The 18896-nt window shown below is 40.9% G+C and overlaps 2 protein-coding genes across 5 annotated transcripts; one reads left to right on the forward strand and one right to left on the reverse strand.

The window, feature by feature from the left end:
* The first annotated feature begins 1728 nt into the window (after nucleotides 1-1728).
* Nucleotides 1729-14973, forward strand: lypd6 (LY6/PLAUR domain containing 6). The gene is made up of 5 exons (XM_085151801.1): nucleotides 1729-3175; nucleotides 9256-9405; nucleotides 12423-12521; nucleotides 13403-13533; nucleotides 13604-14973. Exons 2-5 carry the CDS (start codon nucleotides 9288-9290, stop codon nucleotides 13793-13795), a joined length of 540 nt encoding a protein of 179 aa, XP_085007927.1. The 5' UTR covers nucleotides 1729-3175; nucleotides 9256-9287; the 3' UTR covers nucleotides 13796-14973.
* mmadhca (metabolism of cobalamin associated Da) lies at nucleotides 14332-18686 on the reverse strand. Of its 4 annotated transcripts, none has more exons than XM_085151800.1 (8): nucleotides 18599-18686; nucleotides 18068-18110; nucleotides 16962-17103; nucleotides 16630-16847; nucleotides 16251-16356; nucleotides 15675-15796; nucleotides 15511-15597; nucleotides 14332-15149 (listed from the first exon to the last, which is right to left on the reverse strand). In XM_085151800.1, the coding sequence occupies exons 2-8, from the start codon at nucleotides 18074-18076 to the stop codon at nucleotides 14931-14933; spliced, it is 903 nt and encodes a 300-aa protein (XP_085007926.1). In that variant the 5' UTR covers nucleotides 18077-18110; nucleotides 18599-18686; the 3' UTR covers nucleotides 14332-14930. The 4 variants fall into 4 exon arrangements, with proteins under 4 accessions (XP_085007926.1, XP_085007925.1, XP_085007924.1 ...); XM_085151799.1 differs by lacking the exon at nucleotides 18599-18686 and adding an exon at nucleotides 18379-18592; XM_085151798.1 differs by lacking the exon at nucleotides 18599-18686 and adding an exon at nucleotides 18332-18592.
* Nucleotides 18687-18896: the final 210 nt, after the last annotated feature.

Consider the following 18896-nt stretch of genomic DNA (forward strand, 5'->3'; position numbering starts at 1 on the left):
AACATACATTGTGAGATAAAATTGAGGCACAGGTGGCCAGAAGAGGACGGGGGGGGGGGGGGGGGGGGGGGGAATGTCTGCCCTGCACCCTGGTGACACACCCGCACCCCAAGGCTCTACCTGTGTGGGTGGGTGTGGTGGAGCAGGAAGAGGGAGGTAGCCGGGGATGGGAAGGAAAAGAAGGGAGGGGAGGATGCCCCTCCCTAGGGCCAGCTCCCCCACATTCACTTAAACTTCAGCAACATTGTAAAAAGGGGGGCTCAACCCGGGGTAGCGGTCATGGCCAATTAGGGGCTCTGTTGGCTCTTAGGTGACAGTTTCCTCTTGGCTGCGTGCAGCAGGGCTAGGGGAGGGTCTGTGCTGATGGACGGGGGTTACTGACCTGGTAGCCTGGCTGCCCCTGGGTGGGTCCGGGACGGGCGTGAGGTTCTGGGGGCGCTCCGGCTCTGGCCTGGGGCCCTGGCTGGTGTGTTGTCGGGGTTGTGGGCGGGTGGGTGTATGGGGGCCCAGCCCTGGCGCTTTCCTCTCTTCAGGAACTCTCTCTGCAAGAGGGGGAGATACAGGAGAGGTGGAGGAAGATCTCAGCCTGGGCGTTTATTGTCTTATGTAGTCTGGAAGATGAGTGGATGATGGGGTGGGTGCAGTTTTCTCTGTGGTGGGGTTGGGTGGACTGTCCCGGGCTCTGTGGGGCCGGGCGGCGCTGCTGCACTGGGCCCCGGTTCGGATAGGCCTGTGCCCCCTTTCCCTGGCGGGTCGCGGAGTATGGGGGTGCCTACTGGGGTCAGCGGGGGAGCTGGCCCCAGGGAGGGGTCACTTGCCCCTCCCTTCCTTCCCTCCCCATCTCCAGCTGCCTCCCTCTTCCCGCTCCACCACAACCACCCACACATGCAGGGCCTTGGAGTAGGGGTGTGTCACCAGGGTGCAGAGGAGGTAACCCCCCCCTCTGTCCCCTTCTGGCTGCCTCTGCCTCAATTTTATCCCACAACTTAGACATTCACATTACTCACACTCTCATTACACATACATATAGGATCTTGGGGGTGGGCACGCCACACGGAATCCAAATTACCATCAGGGTGTACACCTCACCCCTGGCGTCGTTGCCCACCTCTCAATTTTAAATACACGTAGACATTGAGGGCTAGCAGGAGGGGCTATGCGCTTACCTGCTGCTCTCTGACAGGTAGCTCCATGCCCTCCTGGGTTTTAAATGCACCTTAGAACACACATACATCAACACTACAATGAGCGGGTGGAGGGAGGTTAGGAGTCTTCTCTCACCCCCCGTTCTCTGCGACCTGCTGGAGCGGGGGGGCTAGGAGGAGGAGTTGGCCATCCGACTGGGGTCTGGAGTGTGGGGCCTCCCTGTTGCTGAAGAGTCGGGGCAGTCTGCTTCTCCCCACCGCAGGGAAAAAGGTAGCACCACCTGGGTCTGGGTGCAGTTCCCCCCTCCAGGGGCAAGGGTACCTAGTTTGTAGAGTACGCAGGGGGAGTGTGATTGTGTGTACAGCGTCTCTTTATGTCTGTCTCCACGTTGGTTGAGTGTGGAGTAAGTGCATATGAGAGCATGAGGGTGGGAATGGATGTTTGTATCTGTGTGTGCCTGTATGTCTGTGTCTATATGTCAGGTTGGGTATCAGACGCCACCTCTATTCAATTCAATTCAATTCAATTTTATTTATATAGCGCCAAATCACAACAAAAGTCGCCTCAAGGCGCTTCTCTGTGGACATCTCAGGCCCTCCAAGGTATGGAGGCCTATCTCCCCCCACCACTTCCCCTGCCGGTGGCAGACGCCCGCAGACATCGGTGCGTTGGTGGTTCTTTGTGTCCGGGGATGGGCGTCCAGGTACACACCAGCTCACTCCTTGGCGGCTGCTTATCGGGGCCTGGAGCCTGGGGCTCGCTCGGGCCACTTCGGGGGTGGGGTGCCCTCGGCCTCTCGGCCTGGGGCTCGGTCACTCAGGCACAGCTGGCTGCCGGCGGAGCTCACGGGCACGTCACTGCAACCCCCCCTGGCTTCTGCTCCGTGGCTGCTGAATGACCCCTCATCTGGGACTCTCCTCAGCTCTTTCTGGGACAGTGGTGCAGCTGCCCCTCTGTTGGTCTTCCTTGGTCTCTTGTGTTCTGGGGGCCTCTGGATGTCCGGAGTTTTGATCTCCTTCATACCTGCTTCATGCCCTGGAGGACGGGGCAGTGGCCCCCCCACACCCTCTAGCAGATCATTACATGAAGGAACCTTTTAAAAAACAAGCGCGTCCATGCTTACAGGTGTACACACGGGTGATCACACACACAAACTACACCCTTTTTGGCTCCTACCTCAAAGCACACTGTGCTGTCGATCTTACGTGCTGCACAATAATGTTTAATATTTAGTATTTACTGTCATATTCCCATATATCATTGTGATGTTGTTTATTGTATTACTCTCGTTTTCTTCTGCTTGTTTTCTTTTTTCTTTCTCAACAGGTGATCCAGGTGATCGATATATGTATTTTTTTTTCTGCTTATTCTGTTGGTTTTTGTTTTTTGCCCTTCTCCCCCGTCCCTCTTCTCAACTGTTTTTCTTTCCCTCTTTCTTTCTCCCTTTTCTTTCCCCCGTCAAGTCTGTCCCGTATTCAGCAAGTGAAAATAAAATAAAGAATAAAAGGTGAATCAAATGGACCATTACGGCAAAGCTGGGATGGTCAATTTGGTAAAGAAAATCCGTTGGGCATCTTTCTTCGCCTTTAGACAATAATTCTGATGGCAAAAGAGCCAAACGGGACAGGCAAAAAAAAAAAAAAAAAACATTGTAAAAAGTATTTTATTAAATTAAGAAAAAAATTAAAAATAAGAAAAATAGCATACATATACTTATTAATTAGTTTATTAAAGTAATACATTTTGATAACTAACAAAATGCGTATTTAAAAAAAATCATAAAGGGAAATTTTTGTATATCAGTGCATTGCCATATATAATATATAAATCCCCGCCATGAAAAAAAGGTGAATTAAAAAACATGAGCCTACATTGTTTTTTGTATGATCCATTTCTATTCGTGGGAGTGCCGATGTCTGTGACGTTGCAGCCTCCCCCTCCCCTCCTCAGCTGCGCCGAGCTGCACTTCACTAGTTTCTGAGCTTCATCCGCGCCGAATGGAGAGCGTCCTATCGCGCATTTAAAGCTGGTAAGTTCTTATTAAAAAAGTGTTGCGATAAAGTCGTAGAGTGAAGTTGTACTAACACATGTAAGTTTAAATCAATTCAGTGCGCATCAGTGCAATTGAGAAGCGTTAAGTTTAGATGAATTGAAGATATGATATTTCATGAAATGCTGTCATGTTTTTGATCGTGAGATTTAGTTCATATTCACCACTTCAGTGAAGAGCAAATATAGTTGTGGAGACAGCATATGATTTTAAACTGAACTATGTGGGAACCCAGTAAATCTTTGTACCTTGTTAAAAGTTGTAAATTTACTGTGATTACACAAGTTTCCATGGTGCTTTTAATGTGGTAGACTTTGTTTGAAGTGCGCCTACAGTCCGTAAAGTATTATCTACATTATATTCTGCTTAATGATTGAATAATTTTGACAGCTATAAGAACATTACATTTGAGTTCATGGGCCGCATATAACCCAGTTTATTCTGAAGTGTCGCCAAACCAATAAAGCTATATTTAATCTGCCTTTCTTTTCAAAAAGTACAGTTTATACTACATGTTTTTATTGCATTGCCTTCAAAGTACACGTGCCAAAGAACAAAACCTGGAGTTTTTGGGTCAGTTCTGGTCCTGACCTACATGTCTCACACCCCTATTTTACATATAAATATGAGCAGCTACATTGCAAAAATATTGTATTGGACTCAATTAAATCCTTCCTTATAGTGTGGAAGCTATGCTACCCAAATGTTGATGAAAATTTAAAATACACACTTACAAAGTTCAGTTCTTTAGACTTGACCTCTCAGCACGACTGTTTTGTGGTTTTAAAGCCAAGTTTTGTAGTTTGGTCACAATAGGTTACAGTTTAAAGTTGGACAGGCTTTAGAGATAACAAGAGATAATAATCCAATTATGAATGTTATATAGCACAGGTCACATGTACTTCTAAGGAATGTCTGCTCGTCATATTATCTTGATTTATGTATCATAATGAATCAGCTAATACAAATAGGCAGTAAGGAGACTACATTCATTTAGAGTGTCTGGCCAACTGTGACCTTTTTGGTCATGTTAAACAATGTTAAAATGTCAGATGTTTTATGAGCTAAGCAAGAACCTTACAAAAATCACGCAGTGATGTAGTGTGTCAGTAAATCCAGATGCCAATGCTTGGGAAGGGGACTTTATATTTATGACATTTCAACCACCCAATTATACAAGAGAAACAAGAATTGTGTGAATGCAGTCAATTATCTCTGACGTGAGTATAGATAGGGAGAAAATCAGTGGAATGAAAGAAGTTAAGCCCCTGCCATATGTGTCTGGTCAATAGAGCTGAGCTGCTGAACTTCAAAGTCAACCCTGGTGGTCTAAATGTTGATCAAGTATTCTTTTGAAACACATGACCAATTTGGAGCAATAAGCCAGCTATTTTTGTCAGGTCAGACTGCAGGGTGAGTTAGTGGATTTTACTAAATTAGATCTATTAGCTCAACAACTGAGTTTGCCTGGGTGTAAACTGAAGGAAATGAAGACATTCTGAGTCAAGTGCAACACTAGAACATTATGATTTTGGAAATATAATAGCTAAAACAAGAGAAAAAGTTAGCTGAAGTTTAAAATGTAATGGGAAAAGTGTTAAATTAGCTAAAATGATAATGATAATATTCAGGCAAACCTACTGAGACTGTTCAGTTTCAATAGTTAGCTAACATTTCATAGCAGTTAAGAAATTTGGCTAAAAGCTATTTACCGTAAATAAGGTTGTAGTTATTTGCTAAAAATTGCAATAAAAACTTAATATACATACCATATATTATGACAATTTGGCACTGGATAATGGTTGCCATAATGGCTAATAATTAGCCATCAGCACAGATAATGGTTAAAATAAATAATTTATATTTATATATGGGTTACACTATTATATACTATTAGTTCATGTCTAAACTTAGTAGTTGAAATAGTAGTTGAAAATAATAATAATAAAAAAAATCTGTGTATAATGAATATCCAGTATCAAGCTAACATTATTGGATTAACATTTAACATTTAAGATAGCTGCATAGCATTAGGGGACAGGTGGTTAAATAAAATTGCTCAAAATAATGGCCAAATGATACATGTAAAAAGCTAATACAGTGACCACACAGATAAATTATGATGTTGAAATGGTTGTACTACAAAAGTACATAATTTAACTAACCCTGCATTCAAGTTCGATTGTATTGTAAATATCACAGCAAAATTAAATATTGTTCAATTAAAAAAAAAAATCAGGTTAAATTGCACTGAAATAATCTCATCATCAGTGAGGTGATATTTGAGTTTATTTGACATAGCTGTGGAGGTATAGTTAACTGAAATGGTTTGGAACCACTAGAGCCGCCATTATTATTAGATCAATTAATGTTTTGCTCTTTTTTGTTTTGAACTTTTTTATGTGACATATTGTAGTTTCCAGTTGTGTTCTGTCACTAATTAGTCTTTCATTATATTTGCCTCCACATCTTCTCTTCTAAGATGTAACAAGATGCACATGTTTCTGCACATTACTTTCTTTTATGCCAAAAATGAAGTGCAAATAATTCTAATCGTGAACTTCATGATGTCCATACGACAGTTTGGGTCTGTCACTTGTTTCATTAGTGCATATCAAGTAATACATATTCATAAGATTCATCTTAAACGCCGAGCCATTTCTTTCAATTTAGCTCATATATCTGCATCACATTAGTTTTTTTGTAATGTGTGGATGCATCCAGATGTGTAACTAAACAGATAACAATCTACAGTTTACACTATCTCTGAACTTCATCCCCTGTTGTCTTGGCAGACTCTCCTTCAGATTCTTTTAGCCTTCTACAGCCTTTTAACTGGGACCGAAGGAGTTGTTTGGTGCTGATTGAACCCTCTCCATCCCCCCAGTTATAACAGGGAGCCTTTGTATGTAATCCCTGCACTCCTGCCTTCTCTTCTCAGACCTAAAAACAGATTTTACTGCAGGCAAAGCCAGGGATCCTTCAGACAGCTCAAAGTTTGGGACCTAATCTCAAGTTTTTCTTTCAGCATACAGCGTATGATTAAGAGCTATACAGTAGCACTGTGCTTCGAGGAGCTTGATGAATGCAATAGGAGGAGACCTCTCTGAAGACTAGGAGACCGCTGTGAAGGCTTTAGATTAATCCTGTTATTAAGCCTGATTTACAGACCTTTTTGTGTTTTCGTGTGTTTATTAGTTTCTCACATGCTGAAAAGACATGCAAATCTAGAGAGGAGGTTTTAATTATTTTAATCCTGAATATTAACTACCACTTAGACACTGTCGCATTCATTTTCACATTTGAGAACCTGGACTCATTGAAAATTAACATTTTAGCCTGAAAATGTATGTGGTCAATCAGTTACTAAGCTTCCTTTTAATGAAATTATTTTAGTTTCAGGTCTTATGACTTATAATCATGTCTTTGTGTTGGAAGTAAAACAAGTGTGTTCTTGTAGCACTTCACATTATGGGTGTTTGGACCAAAGTAAAGATGTGGATCCATTTTACTGGGGCATGCATAATGCAAAGAAAACAAGCATTTACAGCCCCACAGTCTGGCACAGTGCCTGGGGATAAAACATAAAAGTCAGGGATAAAACCAGGTCATCTGGTGTGTAATTCACTGATTGACGTCTCAGTGAATCTAAAAAGAGGGAGTGTTCTGACTGGACTCTAACTGAAAGCTCAGGATTGAGATATAATATCAATACAATCGCAAAATCCTCTATGAGGCTTTAATTATAGCAAAATAAATAGCTTTACTACAATGACTCTGACTTATTGTTGGCAATGTGGACCAAACTATCACTGCGGTTGTGCAGGGGCTGAATGGCTCGTAGCAACAAGCCAGATACTCCATGCTCCTGAAGCTGCATGTTGTAGCTCTCTTCACGACACAGACACTGGTCGGTTCTTTGAAACGGGCGTTTATTACTTGGGCTTTCTCTCCTCCTTAGCTTCACCATCACCAGTACACCAGTACGCCAATACGCCGTGAGAACTGGTCACGAGTGAACAGTACAAACCAGTTAGCAACTTTACAGTACACATATTAAGTCCAAACACAAATAAAAACAAATGACAACTACCTCATTGACTGTTTGTCTTGAAAAGAGGTCCTTAAGTCCTTGTGGTGCTTTTCTTTTAATAAACCTTTAGCTTAACACGCTTCATGAGAGACATCTGCTCCCTCGCAGTCCACGAAAGGTCTTGCGTACTCTCGTTAAGGGTATTCTCATGAGACACCAGCTCTTACACTTTACACATGTACATTTCAAATAAAGATATTTTTAACACTAACTATATATATTCATGAAATTATGTAACCCATTATAAATCAATCATCCACATCATGAACTCTACACAGAACATTATTTAACAGCATTTACACATGTGACTGAATACAGTCAGCACATGTAGACTGACTGGGAAATTCCAACACAACCCAAAGAGTCCAGAGGTCCATGACCAGGAAGAAAACTGCTTTGTTCCGCCTGAGTCCAAGGTTCAGGACATAGTCTCCTCTCTTGTACGTTGACGTGCATCTTCCTTTGGAGTCTGAGTAGTGTGATCCTCCTGCAATTTGAGTACACCCTCTGGTCAACCTTAGATGGGAACATCCACCCCAGTCTGCCAGTTCAGAGGCACTGCCCCAGATCTGTATGTGATGTAGCAGGGGGATGTCAACCAAGAAAGCCCCATAGCATCCAGAGGCTTAAGGAACCCACCCTACTGGTCCTGCCACCAAGTAGTTGTTTACCTGCTTCAATGACCTCACTCCTAGTAATGGGCAAGTTGTCCCCATCGTCCCCAGACTCTGCTTTCTCTAAGCATTGTCACTGGGATTGAGGGGATCCTTGAAGAATTCCGACTATACCCTCAGCTGAAGTCAGCAGAACCCCTATAGATAGATAGAGCACCACTTTTCCCTCTTGAGTCATCTGGTGGTTTGCCAGAATCATTTCAACGCTGACCAAAAGTCTTGTTCCATGACCTCACCAAACTTCTCCCACACTAGACTTTTTGCTTCAGCTACTACATAAGCTGCAATCTGCCAGCTGGTACCTGTCAGCTTCCTCTGGAGTCCCACAGGTTACCCAAACCATACTCCTTTTTTCAGTGATTACAGGAAGGCTGTGTGTACTTCTGAAGTATAATTTGGTGCATAAGCTGAAGTAATAGTCAGGGACAACTCTCTTCCACGGGGAGAACCCCAACGTATAGAAAGTACTCCAATGGGGGATACAAGTATACCTACCTACCCCTGCTCGCAATCTCTCACCAAGGGCAACCCCAGACTGGAGGGAGGCCAGGCCCTTTCCAGGAGATTGATTCCAATAACCTCAACCACTAGCTCAGTCTCCTTCTCCACGAGACATGTGACATTTTGTGTCAATAGAGCTAATTTCAACAGTCAGGGATCGGCCCACCAGGTCCTCTCCCATTCCAGCTGATATGCACCACACTTGACCTCTATGGTGGCTCCTGCAGTTGGTGATGCTGGTCAGTGGATGCTGGGTTGCATAGTCCACAGAGGATACCAACTTTCTGCAGGGTCAATTGCTACAGACCTATAAACTTCATATTACCTTCAGATTAGTTCAAGAATAGTTTCTAGAGAGTTTTATTGATTGGCATTAAAATAATGAGCATTAATATAGGTTTACATGACCAGTGTTCAGTTTCTTGAGTAAAATATGAAAATATCAGCACTGTCATTATCTGTTAAATCCAGAAAAGGATGCTGAGGCTTAAAGCTGGCTCGTAGAGTTCCTTTGACATTTGATTAATGAAGCAGGCTCACTGCATGAGAAGGAACACAGGTGGTCACGTTTATAGACTTATTGGTTCTATTATTAGCCACTTGAAGCCTTTTGTTGATGTTTCGTTGAGTTCAACTGTGGTTTAATCATGCTTTCTTGTACACTAAAAAAACAATACATTAAAAAGACTCTGTAGTATCTTTGAAAAAAGCTCAGGGAGGCTGAGTGTTTACATTCTTTATCCGTGTAAGATTCTCTAATATTGTCATTTTAATCCACTCATGTTCAACAGGCCTAAGTGCATGAAGACACTCTGGTCCAATAATGGAGGCCTGGCCAACAGTGGCCTGGGTCCTGCTGCTGACCACCATCACTGACTGGGTGAAAACTGCGCAGTCACGGGACTTCACCATGAAGGATATCATCCTGCTGCACCCCTCAAGTAGGAGTATAAGAGTACTATTTTACATCTCAATTTGTTTAAAGGTTTGATATTGAATATGACTGAATAACATTAGCGACATTGTTTTTAAATAGCGTGCACTGAACTTGAATGGAACATTTTAATAATATCTATCGGAAACAAGCTGCAAGAAAAGCAGAAAGCAAGCATGGTGTAGAAAACAAAACTGTTGTTTTATTTGAATAAATAAATGTTACAAAGGTACAAAAGTCATGTTAACTGAATGAATAACGAGTGAGTACAGAAGCATTTAAACGCAACACATGCACAAATGAAACTTAATGGAAAGTTTTGTTTTGTATTTAAATTAGTTGTAGCTGCCAAAACAACAGTTCATTACAATATGTTCAAATATAAATATATAAAAGTATAGTTGGCATCCTTCTCTGATTGTAAGCTGGTTCTGCAGCTTTCATTCTCTCAACTGTTGACGTATGACAGACAAACAAAAGCAACAGATTTGGGCTGTTATAACATAGATTACACTGATTGAAATGTGTGTTCTTAAAACACTAACATATATTAAGTGAACTTATTCCAGTTACAAGTTACAGTTCTGCTATTTGCTACTTGCACCTTTAAAAGATCAAATGTATTTCATCTTTATTTGGAATTAATTCTTGGAAATAACACTGATGAATCCCTTTTCAAAATTCCTGAAAAAAATCTTGGAAACTCATTACACAAGGATGCGGTTCAAGATCATCAAAGCGACTGGTTTGTGTCTTTGTTGAGAATAACAGGATTGCTCTTTGACTGAAAAGTGGCTGGTCCTTGTTTGATCCCTGAGTCAGAGACGTGGAGTAGACTGATGAGTATCCATAAATCTTTGGAGAGTATCTATGACACAGGCTACAGATTTATTGCTTCTTTTTTAGTAATCAGTATAATTGTTAAATAAGCAGAAAATCAGAAGGTGATTGACCAAATGACATATTGTTAATTAACCCAAAGTTTCACAACCAGAAGCTTGTTTGTACAGTTTGTGTACCTGCCAGAGCCTTCATGTAAAAATGAGCTGCAGGACTCACATGAATAGAGACAAACTGAGAGGTTCACCTGAGCTGAATTTCCATTACCAATGATTTCTCCCTAGCTTAAAACACCTTTCACTCGTTAGGTTACCTGTATATTCTGATTCAGCACTTTACAACTCTTATTATTATTTCAAAATGCGGTTAAAATGATCCATATAAATGTATACACATGGGTCATTTCATCTCAAATCAGGAAGTTTTTACATTTTCCGCTTATCCATCTCTGATTTGCATAAAGTAGGGACTTTATAAGGATGTGAAAGGAACAAAACAACTGTGATATACTATACATGTTTATTCACACACTGAATGAATTAAAGAACTAATAGTTAAAAGTCAAAATACAAATATTTAAATTAATATATGAAATGTGCTAAAACATAAATATCCAGTAAAACTGCTAAAGTGTCTTACTTTAATGAGAAGCATGTTAGACAGTAACATGATTTGTTTTAATTTAGTAGTTTTAGTAGATTTTTTTCAATATAAGACAGAAATTTCTGCCTAGAATAAACAAAAAACTGGACAACAGCTTGTTTTATTTTAAATGATTAAGTGTCCAATGTATTTACCAAGAAAGTGCACCTATGCTAATGCCACTGCCCTTTCTAAAGTAACAGTCAGATGACAGTCTCAGTTATTAACACAGTTAGTAATATATGCATAATGTTCCCCACTGTGGTATACAAAGCATTGTAGACCAGTGGGTTTTGTGTTACTAATGACCAAAAAAAGCAGTTTTGTCACTTTGTATTCACACATTTCAATTGCCCATCGAGAACTTATGGAAATTATTTGTCTACATCAATCATGACTTACTTACTCAATTTTTCTTATTGGGGGCAAATCAGAGGTTACTGATAAAACAACAGGGTGTTTTTAAGTATGTAAAGAAAAAAAAGCAGCTAATTTTAACCTGCTGCTAGGTGGTTCCTAGGTAAAGTGATAGTGTCGTAATATCCCACAGAAAACTGATGTTTTGGGGATAAAAATTAAATGTTAGTATTGTCAACAAAAATAACATGATGTCATATATGGCATTGTAGGTGCACAAATTGCTCGGCCTAGTGGAATTGTGAACAACACAAACACAGTCTTAAGACTCATAGCGACACACTTGGCTTTTTCAAAACCTTTTCTGCAACAAATAATGTTAATATAAAATGAAATTGGTCTGGGATGAACTTGCAGTTAATTTGAACCAAAAAAAGACTGGTATATACATTTATTTACGTAACCTTTAAAGTGCGCTATACTACAGGCCACAGTCATACAGCACTTTATTTTAATAAGAAAAGCATCAAACCTGAACAGTGTGAACATTGTGACATGTGAATTAAACAAATACATCAAAATAGAAATGGTACAAGAAATATGAAAACAGTTTTACTATGTAAAAACAGCAGCAGTTTTGATTTGATTCTCAGCTATGAGAATACTTATGAGAGTCATAATTTATATACTTTAAGAGCTTTGTCTATCTTACATCCAAACCTGAGCCAAGTATCCAATCCCCAAAAACCTAACACACATTTCTTTGCAAGGAAGTCGGGGCACCTCGGAAAAACAAGCCTCGGGATAAGATGGAAACTCGTTTCAGGAAGATTCGTACCAAAGTGCACCTGGTTTGGGGGCCCCTCCAGCTTTGATTAACAAGCCCTTCACATCTTCTGGTCCTATCTGTGCTTTGAGGGTATCTTCATAACCATGTCAGAAGCCAGGAAAAGGCAGGGGTGGGCGAATTTTAGGACATTCGTCTCCGTTATAATGACTCTGAAATCATCCAGAAACACGGAGAATGTGTACAGGGATTGAATGAGCTAATTAAAAAAAAACACCCCAGAAGGTTGATGAATGAAGGTCCCTTTCTGCAGGAATGATATTACACACAGGACAGGAATGAAAACACACCTTCTTCCCTTATTGAATTTAAAACTGAATACAGTTGTGTCTCCACAGCTACACCTTACCCTGGCGGATTCAAGTGCTTCACGTGCCAAGATGCTGTAGATAACTATGACTGCAACCGCTGGGCCCCGGACGTGTACTGTCCAAAGGGTACGTCAGCTTTTGATTCATCTGTGGCTGCCTGCTCAAGGAGATGTCAGTTTAAGTGACTTCTCTTGAGAAACGTGTTTCTTTGGGAATGCGCTACAAACGAACATCAACAAAATGATTCAAATAAATAAAATAGATTGATATGAAAAATATTTATAATAATTTAGTAATTCATTTATAATTTAAATGAATTAAAAATCATTTATAAAAAACAAAACATATTCTTACACAGTTATCCTACCTTCATGATTAATTAATGCATCACTACTCAATAAATGTGCAATGTTATCGCTCAAGATATTGATGTGTTATAAAAACTATATATAAAATATGCGATATTACTCACAATAAAATACAAACATGATTTCATTTTTACTTGTAAAGCATCAGCACACAACAGCAGTCATCTCGGGGCTCTTTATGTAGAAAGGTATAATATTAGAGCGATAACCCAATGATCAGACAATCTATGAGATTTGGCGATGGTAGGAAGGAAGAACTCCCTTTTAAGTGGAAGTGGCCTACAGCAGAATCAGACCATTTGCTGCAGGTGGTTTTGGAGGTGAGTGGAGGGAGATGCTAATTAATGTGCAGTGAGACAGAGTTGATGGAAACACGTTTTCCCAAACTCAGTAGGGCCAGAGCCCACTGTGGAATCTGAAAATCATCTACCTGCCATCCAACTCTCTAAACAAACTGTGATCACCAAAAGCTGAAAGTGTCATGCACTGAAGTGTACCGTTTGGTACTTCTTATCTTTCTATATTTAAATATTTGTTGGCAGTTTTAAACTTTGTACTCCTCATATTGGGGCTGCCTGTGAATCTGTCAAGTTATTAAGACATAATTGGTCACATGAAGGGAATTTTACTGTCCTTCAGATACTAAATACTGCTCCACCCTCCACATGATGGATAGAAGTGGGGAAAGTGTGTCTGTGACCAAGCGCTGCGCCACCTTGGAGGAGTGTCTGTTCACTGGCTGTGCTGACGTTGCCGATACTGGCTACCAGGTACGTGGAGAGCTCTGCCTTCAGATGTCTCCTCAACCTTAACGTGATAGGCTTTCCTCTCGTCCCTCAGGTGTGCTCTTCCTGCTGTGAGGGGAACATCTGCAACGTGTTGGTGCCCAGAAATGACAGCAGTGCCATTTTTTCCTCCATTTCTCCTTTGGTTAGTTTGAGCGGGAGTCTTCACTCTAGAGCGCTGTGCTACATCATCATCGCCATCATTGTTGTCATCTTCACAGCTGGACGTGTTGGAGACATCATTTAAGAAAACACGTAGAAAGAGAACAGCTGGTACATGTAGCGGCAGAACTGGGACCTGTGTTGGCTGCGTGTTTCAGTAACTGAAGGTTTAAAGCCATTTTTATATGTAAGACAACTTATTCAACTTTGGTTTCCTTTCTTCTTTTCCACTTTTTTAATAGTTGATCTGCATTTCTGTTATATTTATAATGTTACTTTGTATATAGCTCATAATAAACATCTCTGAGTCAAAAGCTCAGGCTTCATAATATTCTAAACACTGTCTCAGATATGTCTTCTACTCCTGGCTCTGCGTGATGATGCTGACCACCCCTAATATGCTATCTATTGAAGGTTCTCAGTCATCCAGATCATTATAGACTTAAATAATAATAAGAGAAGACATCTGGATTTTTAAAACCTAAAGAAGTCCAGTTGCCTTCCTTTTTCAAGCTCTCAGGACTCCCTAATATGGTCATCAGAGCACTGGTTGAGAGCACTGAAGCCCCGCCCACTTGCTGTTCAAACCTGTTTGCAAGACACAGCCAGTCACAAAAAAGCTGAAGTACATAAATATAATTTAATAAGCAGTGTGTCCATGTTCATTCAGGTCAGTGTGTATTCTGGGAGCTGTTCCCATAATAAATTGAAATCTTCTGAAACTATTTATAATATTTCTCCATCGTTTCTTTACACTGTGTGCAACAGATCAGAGAAAACCAACACTATACATGCTGCTGGAAAAAGAATATGAGCCGCTAACATGTTAAGGTGTTTGAAACGGAAAGATTTTCCTGGTAGTTAGCACCAACAGCTGTAGAACATCTGTCGCAGTATTTCATAAATACTCAAACTGTAAAATATGAACATTGTCTACAGATGAATCACATTGTGAAATTGTTTCTTCTCTGAGTGTCTCCCTGCATGCAGAGCAGGGTAACGCTTCTGTCAGTCAGACACAGCACTGACGTCTGCATTAGAGTGTCAGTTAGATCCTTAGCAACACCGAGGTCTGCACAGATGCTTTGTGTTACAACATTACACAACTTCCCATTGATACAAACCAGCTCCATAACAGGAAACGTTAGCGGCTTCTCCAAACCATAAACAGAACCCTTCTGTTTGAATTTGATTCTATTCTATTTAAAAAGAAAAAAAGTTTATTCCTCATCATTGAGTGCGTCTGAAAATCCTTGAAGTCTAGCAATAGCAGCACTTTGAACAGGTGCGTTGGTGAAAATAGTCCCCACAAACAAAGGAGTCCCCCTGAGGATATGGCGGATGACTGTGCAGGAGCTCGACACCTCGATGTGAAAGCCCCGATGTCCCAGCTCACTGTCTGTTCGCAGTGTGGTTTCGCCCAATGGAGACGCAAAGAACTGTTGAGGAAAGGGGGGAAAATTCCATTATTAAAACAATATTGTTCTGTTTGTTGTCCTCAGTTTTCACAGCTGAACTACCAGAATTTGAGTTGACAGGAAGTTTAACGGGAAAAATCTCTAGAAATGTTACAAGGGAAAATACATTTTTCCATATTTTCCAAACACTGTAACCAAAAGGTTTATAAGCATGTGTGGTTTCACTTCATATTGTGTTTGGGCTTTTCCCACCTTACAGACAACTAGTTCAATACAACATTTTTCTATCAAAGAAAATTAAACTAACGTAAGCTTCATTCATAGAATAAGTATATGCTTTGAGACAGTAAAGAACAGGGACAGTGAACACAGAATTACTCACTGCTGCTCCCGTTGTTGGGTCAATGAAGTCTGCCCAGTATCCTGCAGTCCACAGAGCGAAACAAATCTCCTTTGCCCCGCTCACAAACTGCAGTTAGGACAAAGTCACAGTCACCAACTGCTACAACCTCTGAAGTCTGTAATGGGCAACACACGAGGACTTACTTTACTTAGCAGCTGGTCTCTATCCAGCTCTGTCTCCTTGTCCTCTGACCGGCCGCTCGTCTGCGTGACTGTCACCACTGTGATGGAAACTGTGGGCGCCGAAGGAAACAACTGCTCCAGATCTGAGACACAGAGGCGCACGTATGTTAATAAAGCCAAATATAACTATTTTCATCTCTGTATGACATGCCTCAAACCATTCTGTTTGTTGTAGTTGTGAAATGAGTTTCGTAACCTTGCAAACCAAAATATCTAAAAATTTTAAGTTAGTAGTTTTTTGCCTTGTATGTGTAAAATCTTTTTTTTTTTTTTTTTTTAAATACACACATCTATAGATGCACAAACATCAATCTTTTAGATATTTTGGTTTGCAAGGTTACAAAACTCCCAACTACACAGTCTGATTTACAAGTACAAAATATTTATGACCACAATTTGACATTATTCAGTATTTTTTCTTCTATATCATCAGAAATATCGTTATCGTAAATTCTCCTTAAATATCCAGATATCATTTTGGCTTGTGTTGCCCACACTCACAGTCAGCGAAGGTAATGCTGGGTGAATCTCTCTTACCTTTCTTCAGCAGCTCTGGGCAGGAGTTTATGGCACAGTCTGTTTCTGTCTGATTAAAGTACTGCTCAGCTTTGCTTACTCTCGTGGAAATAGGCCCCAGCTTTCCCTGAAAAACAAACAATCACACACCCTCTCAGACCAAAGTGGTAAAAATGTAGCTCTTTTTATTTATTTACTGTTAATTGTCACACTTGGACTCTTACAATGAAGTGTTACTGACATCTGTGTTTCTCCTGTAACCAATGAGCCACAGCAGCTCACTTACATTTTAAATAAATCAAAGACATTGACTTTAATTTGTTCTCTCTCTGCTCTGAACTGTAGTCCTAAAAGCTCTGACTGCGTTACAGCTCATAACGTAACTATTCAAAAATCTTACATGGAACTCGTTGACAAACTGGGCCAGTATGAACTGGTGTCTCTCTGTGCTGCTTGGAACCGTCAGCACATCAGGCACTGTCTTGTGGACCGGTGCCTTCTTTTGGTCCTCCATGCCCTCCAGGTGGCAGTCAAACCCAGCGTTACCAGGCAACTGGAAGCGCTGGTCCTGAGGTCCAAATGGTCCCATGTTCTCATCAGGCCACACGGTCCTTGGGCCTGGAGTGACGTGACAAAGATGATTTGTCAGCGTTTGCTGCCACAGATGCTAAACAGTTTACTACTGAAAACTGCATTGCAACACTGTCTGACGTCCTTTCCTGTTCGACTCACCTGAGTCTGTGTGTGATACCGCTATGTAAGGCTCATCTGAGCTCGCAGCAGAGAAGGTTCTGGTTGTTCCAGCCCTGAGAGAAGCTAAAGCTCGACAGCCAGCAGCACGAGACAGGACCGCCCTGCTTTGACCACACAGTACCTGCAGACAGACGACATCATGTGTTAACAGACAGATACATGAAACAGGAACAGCCCTGCCCACGGTGGACTGTCTGCAGCTTCATACTTTTACTGTATGTTTTATTTAGGACAAACTGGATGCTGCCATTTAGTTCTGGTTCTCTGGAAATAAAGAGCCAGATGCATCCAATATGTTGCAGTATTGAGGAATTTAATACTTTCCTGTGATCAGACTAAAATTTTTCAAATCTTTTTGGAACTGATCTCATAAAGAGGAGAAGGATGGCACAGTTCAACACATGGACATGAGCTTCCTATATAACATAGCTTCTAAGACCTTATCACTCCAGCTGACCTCTCCAATCTTCTAACCAAGGTCTCCTAACTGTCCCTTGCTCGGATTATAAAACCAGAGATGATTGTGCTTTTGAGGTAGTGGCGGCCAAACTGTGAAACAGCCTCCCTCCACCAATCAGGACAACTGATTGTGTCATTTCTTTAGACTACTGCTACAAACTCATTTTTATGAGTTAGCGTTCCCTTAATCTTTTATTTTTATGTTGTTTTTATTCTGGCTGGATACAGATAAAAATATATTGTTCTCTTTAGCATTTACACAATTTGAACATGTGGTTTGATTAAGTTTTGACCTTTTAATAAATAATGCCTATAAAAAAAACAAAAACCCCAAAAGACAAAAACCCAAATTACTCATTAGCGACGAGTGGTTTCAGACAGTCTGCTTTAATGCTACGCCTGAGTGGTGAATAAAAATGTTACTGGCCTGAATGGGCCAACAGCTAGTACTGCCTGTAACTGGTTTCAATCATTTCAAAGTCATTGTGCAGCGTTTTAAAATGATTTAAAGTCATTTCTTGGACAATCAGACATTCTTTTTAAAATCTACTCTGGCCTAAGTGAATAGCAGTACCCATAACATTAGCATGAGCCATAACATTAACATGAGGAAAATGGTCACTTACATTAGACATTGTGCTTAGTTTCCCTCGCCTTTTATCCTTGAACCTGTTTGATGAAAGAGTAACAAGAAGACAGAAACTGTTATTCCCAACAGAAAACACAAAAGAAAACATTAAAACTCCCAAATGTTAGCTTTGCTAACCAGCCGAGTTAAAATAGCTTGTATGATGCAATGACTGCATGTGTCCCCCCCCATGCGGAAACACATGTGACCAATACACTTATTTCACGCATTAATCTACACAGACAATATTCCTCTAAAATACCTCAAGTTCAACTATCAGCTAGCTGACAACACAGCTAGCTTTAGCACCTGCTATCACAAGGAGAGTCGTTCGGTCAGCTGATATCTACTCTTTATCACTTTTTCTTTTTTTAAATAAGAGTTCATCTAAAGCACTTCCTGTTTTCACGTGACCTTAAAAAGACCACTGCGCAGTGCAAAGCACAAGCGCCTTCGTGTTCATAATAAAGAAAACAAATGTTATTGTGTCGTTGGGAGTACAGCAGGAAAAGTACACACTGTTCCGTACCTGTCGATTTACACGTACTGTATGCTTTTACAAAACAACGACGGAAAGTCAGGAGGGACAAATGAATCCCGCACGACTTCCGTATCGCCCTCCTCTTCTTCTACACGTTTGTACGCTCTGTGTGCATTGAGCGCCATCTAGTGGGCGGTTTGCAGTTGTCTCGGTCAGTGAGTGAAAATTGTCTACGATTACTTCTTGTCAATACAAGAACATTTGCTTTATGCTTGTTGTTTAATTCTACAGAGTTTCTATTCTTCTTTCTTTGTCAGAAGCTCGGCCTTGCTGGGTGCATTTTCTT

The sequence above is a fragment of the Neolamprologus multifasciatus genome, chromosome 23, assembly GCF_963576455.1.
Source record: "Neolamprologus multifasciatus chromosome 23, fNeoMul1.2, whole genome shotgun sequence".
NCBI classification, from domain to species: Eukaryota; Metazoa; Chordata; class Actinopteri; order Cichliformes; family Cichlidae; genus Neolamprologus; species Neolamprologus multifasciatus.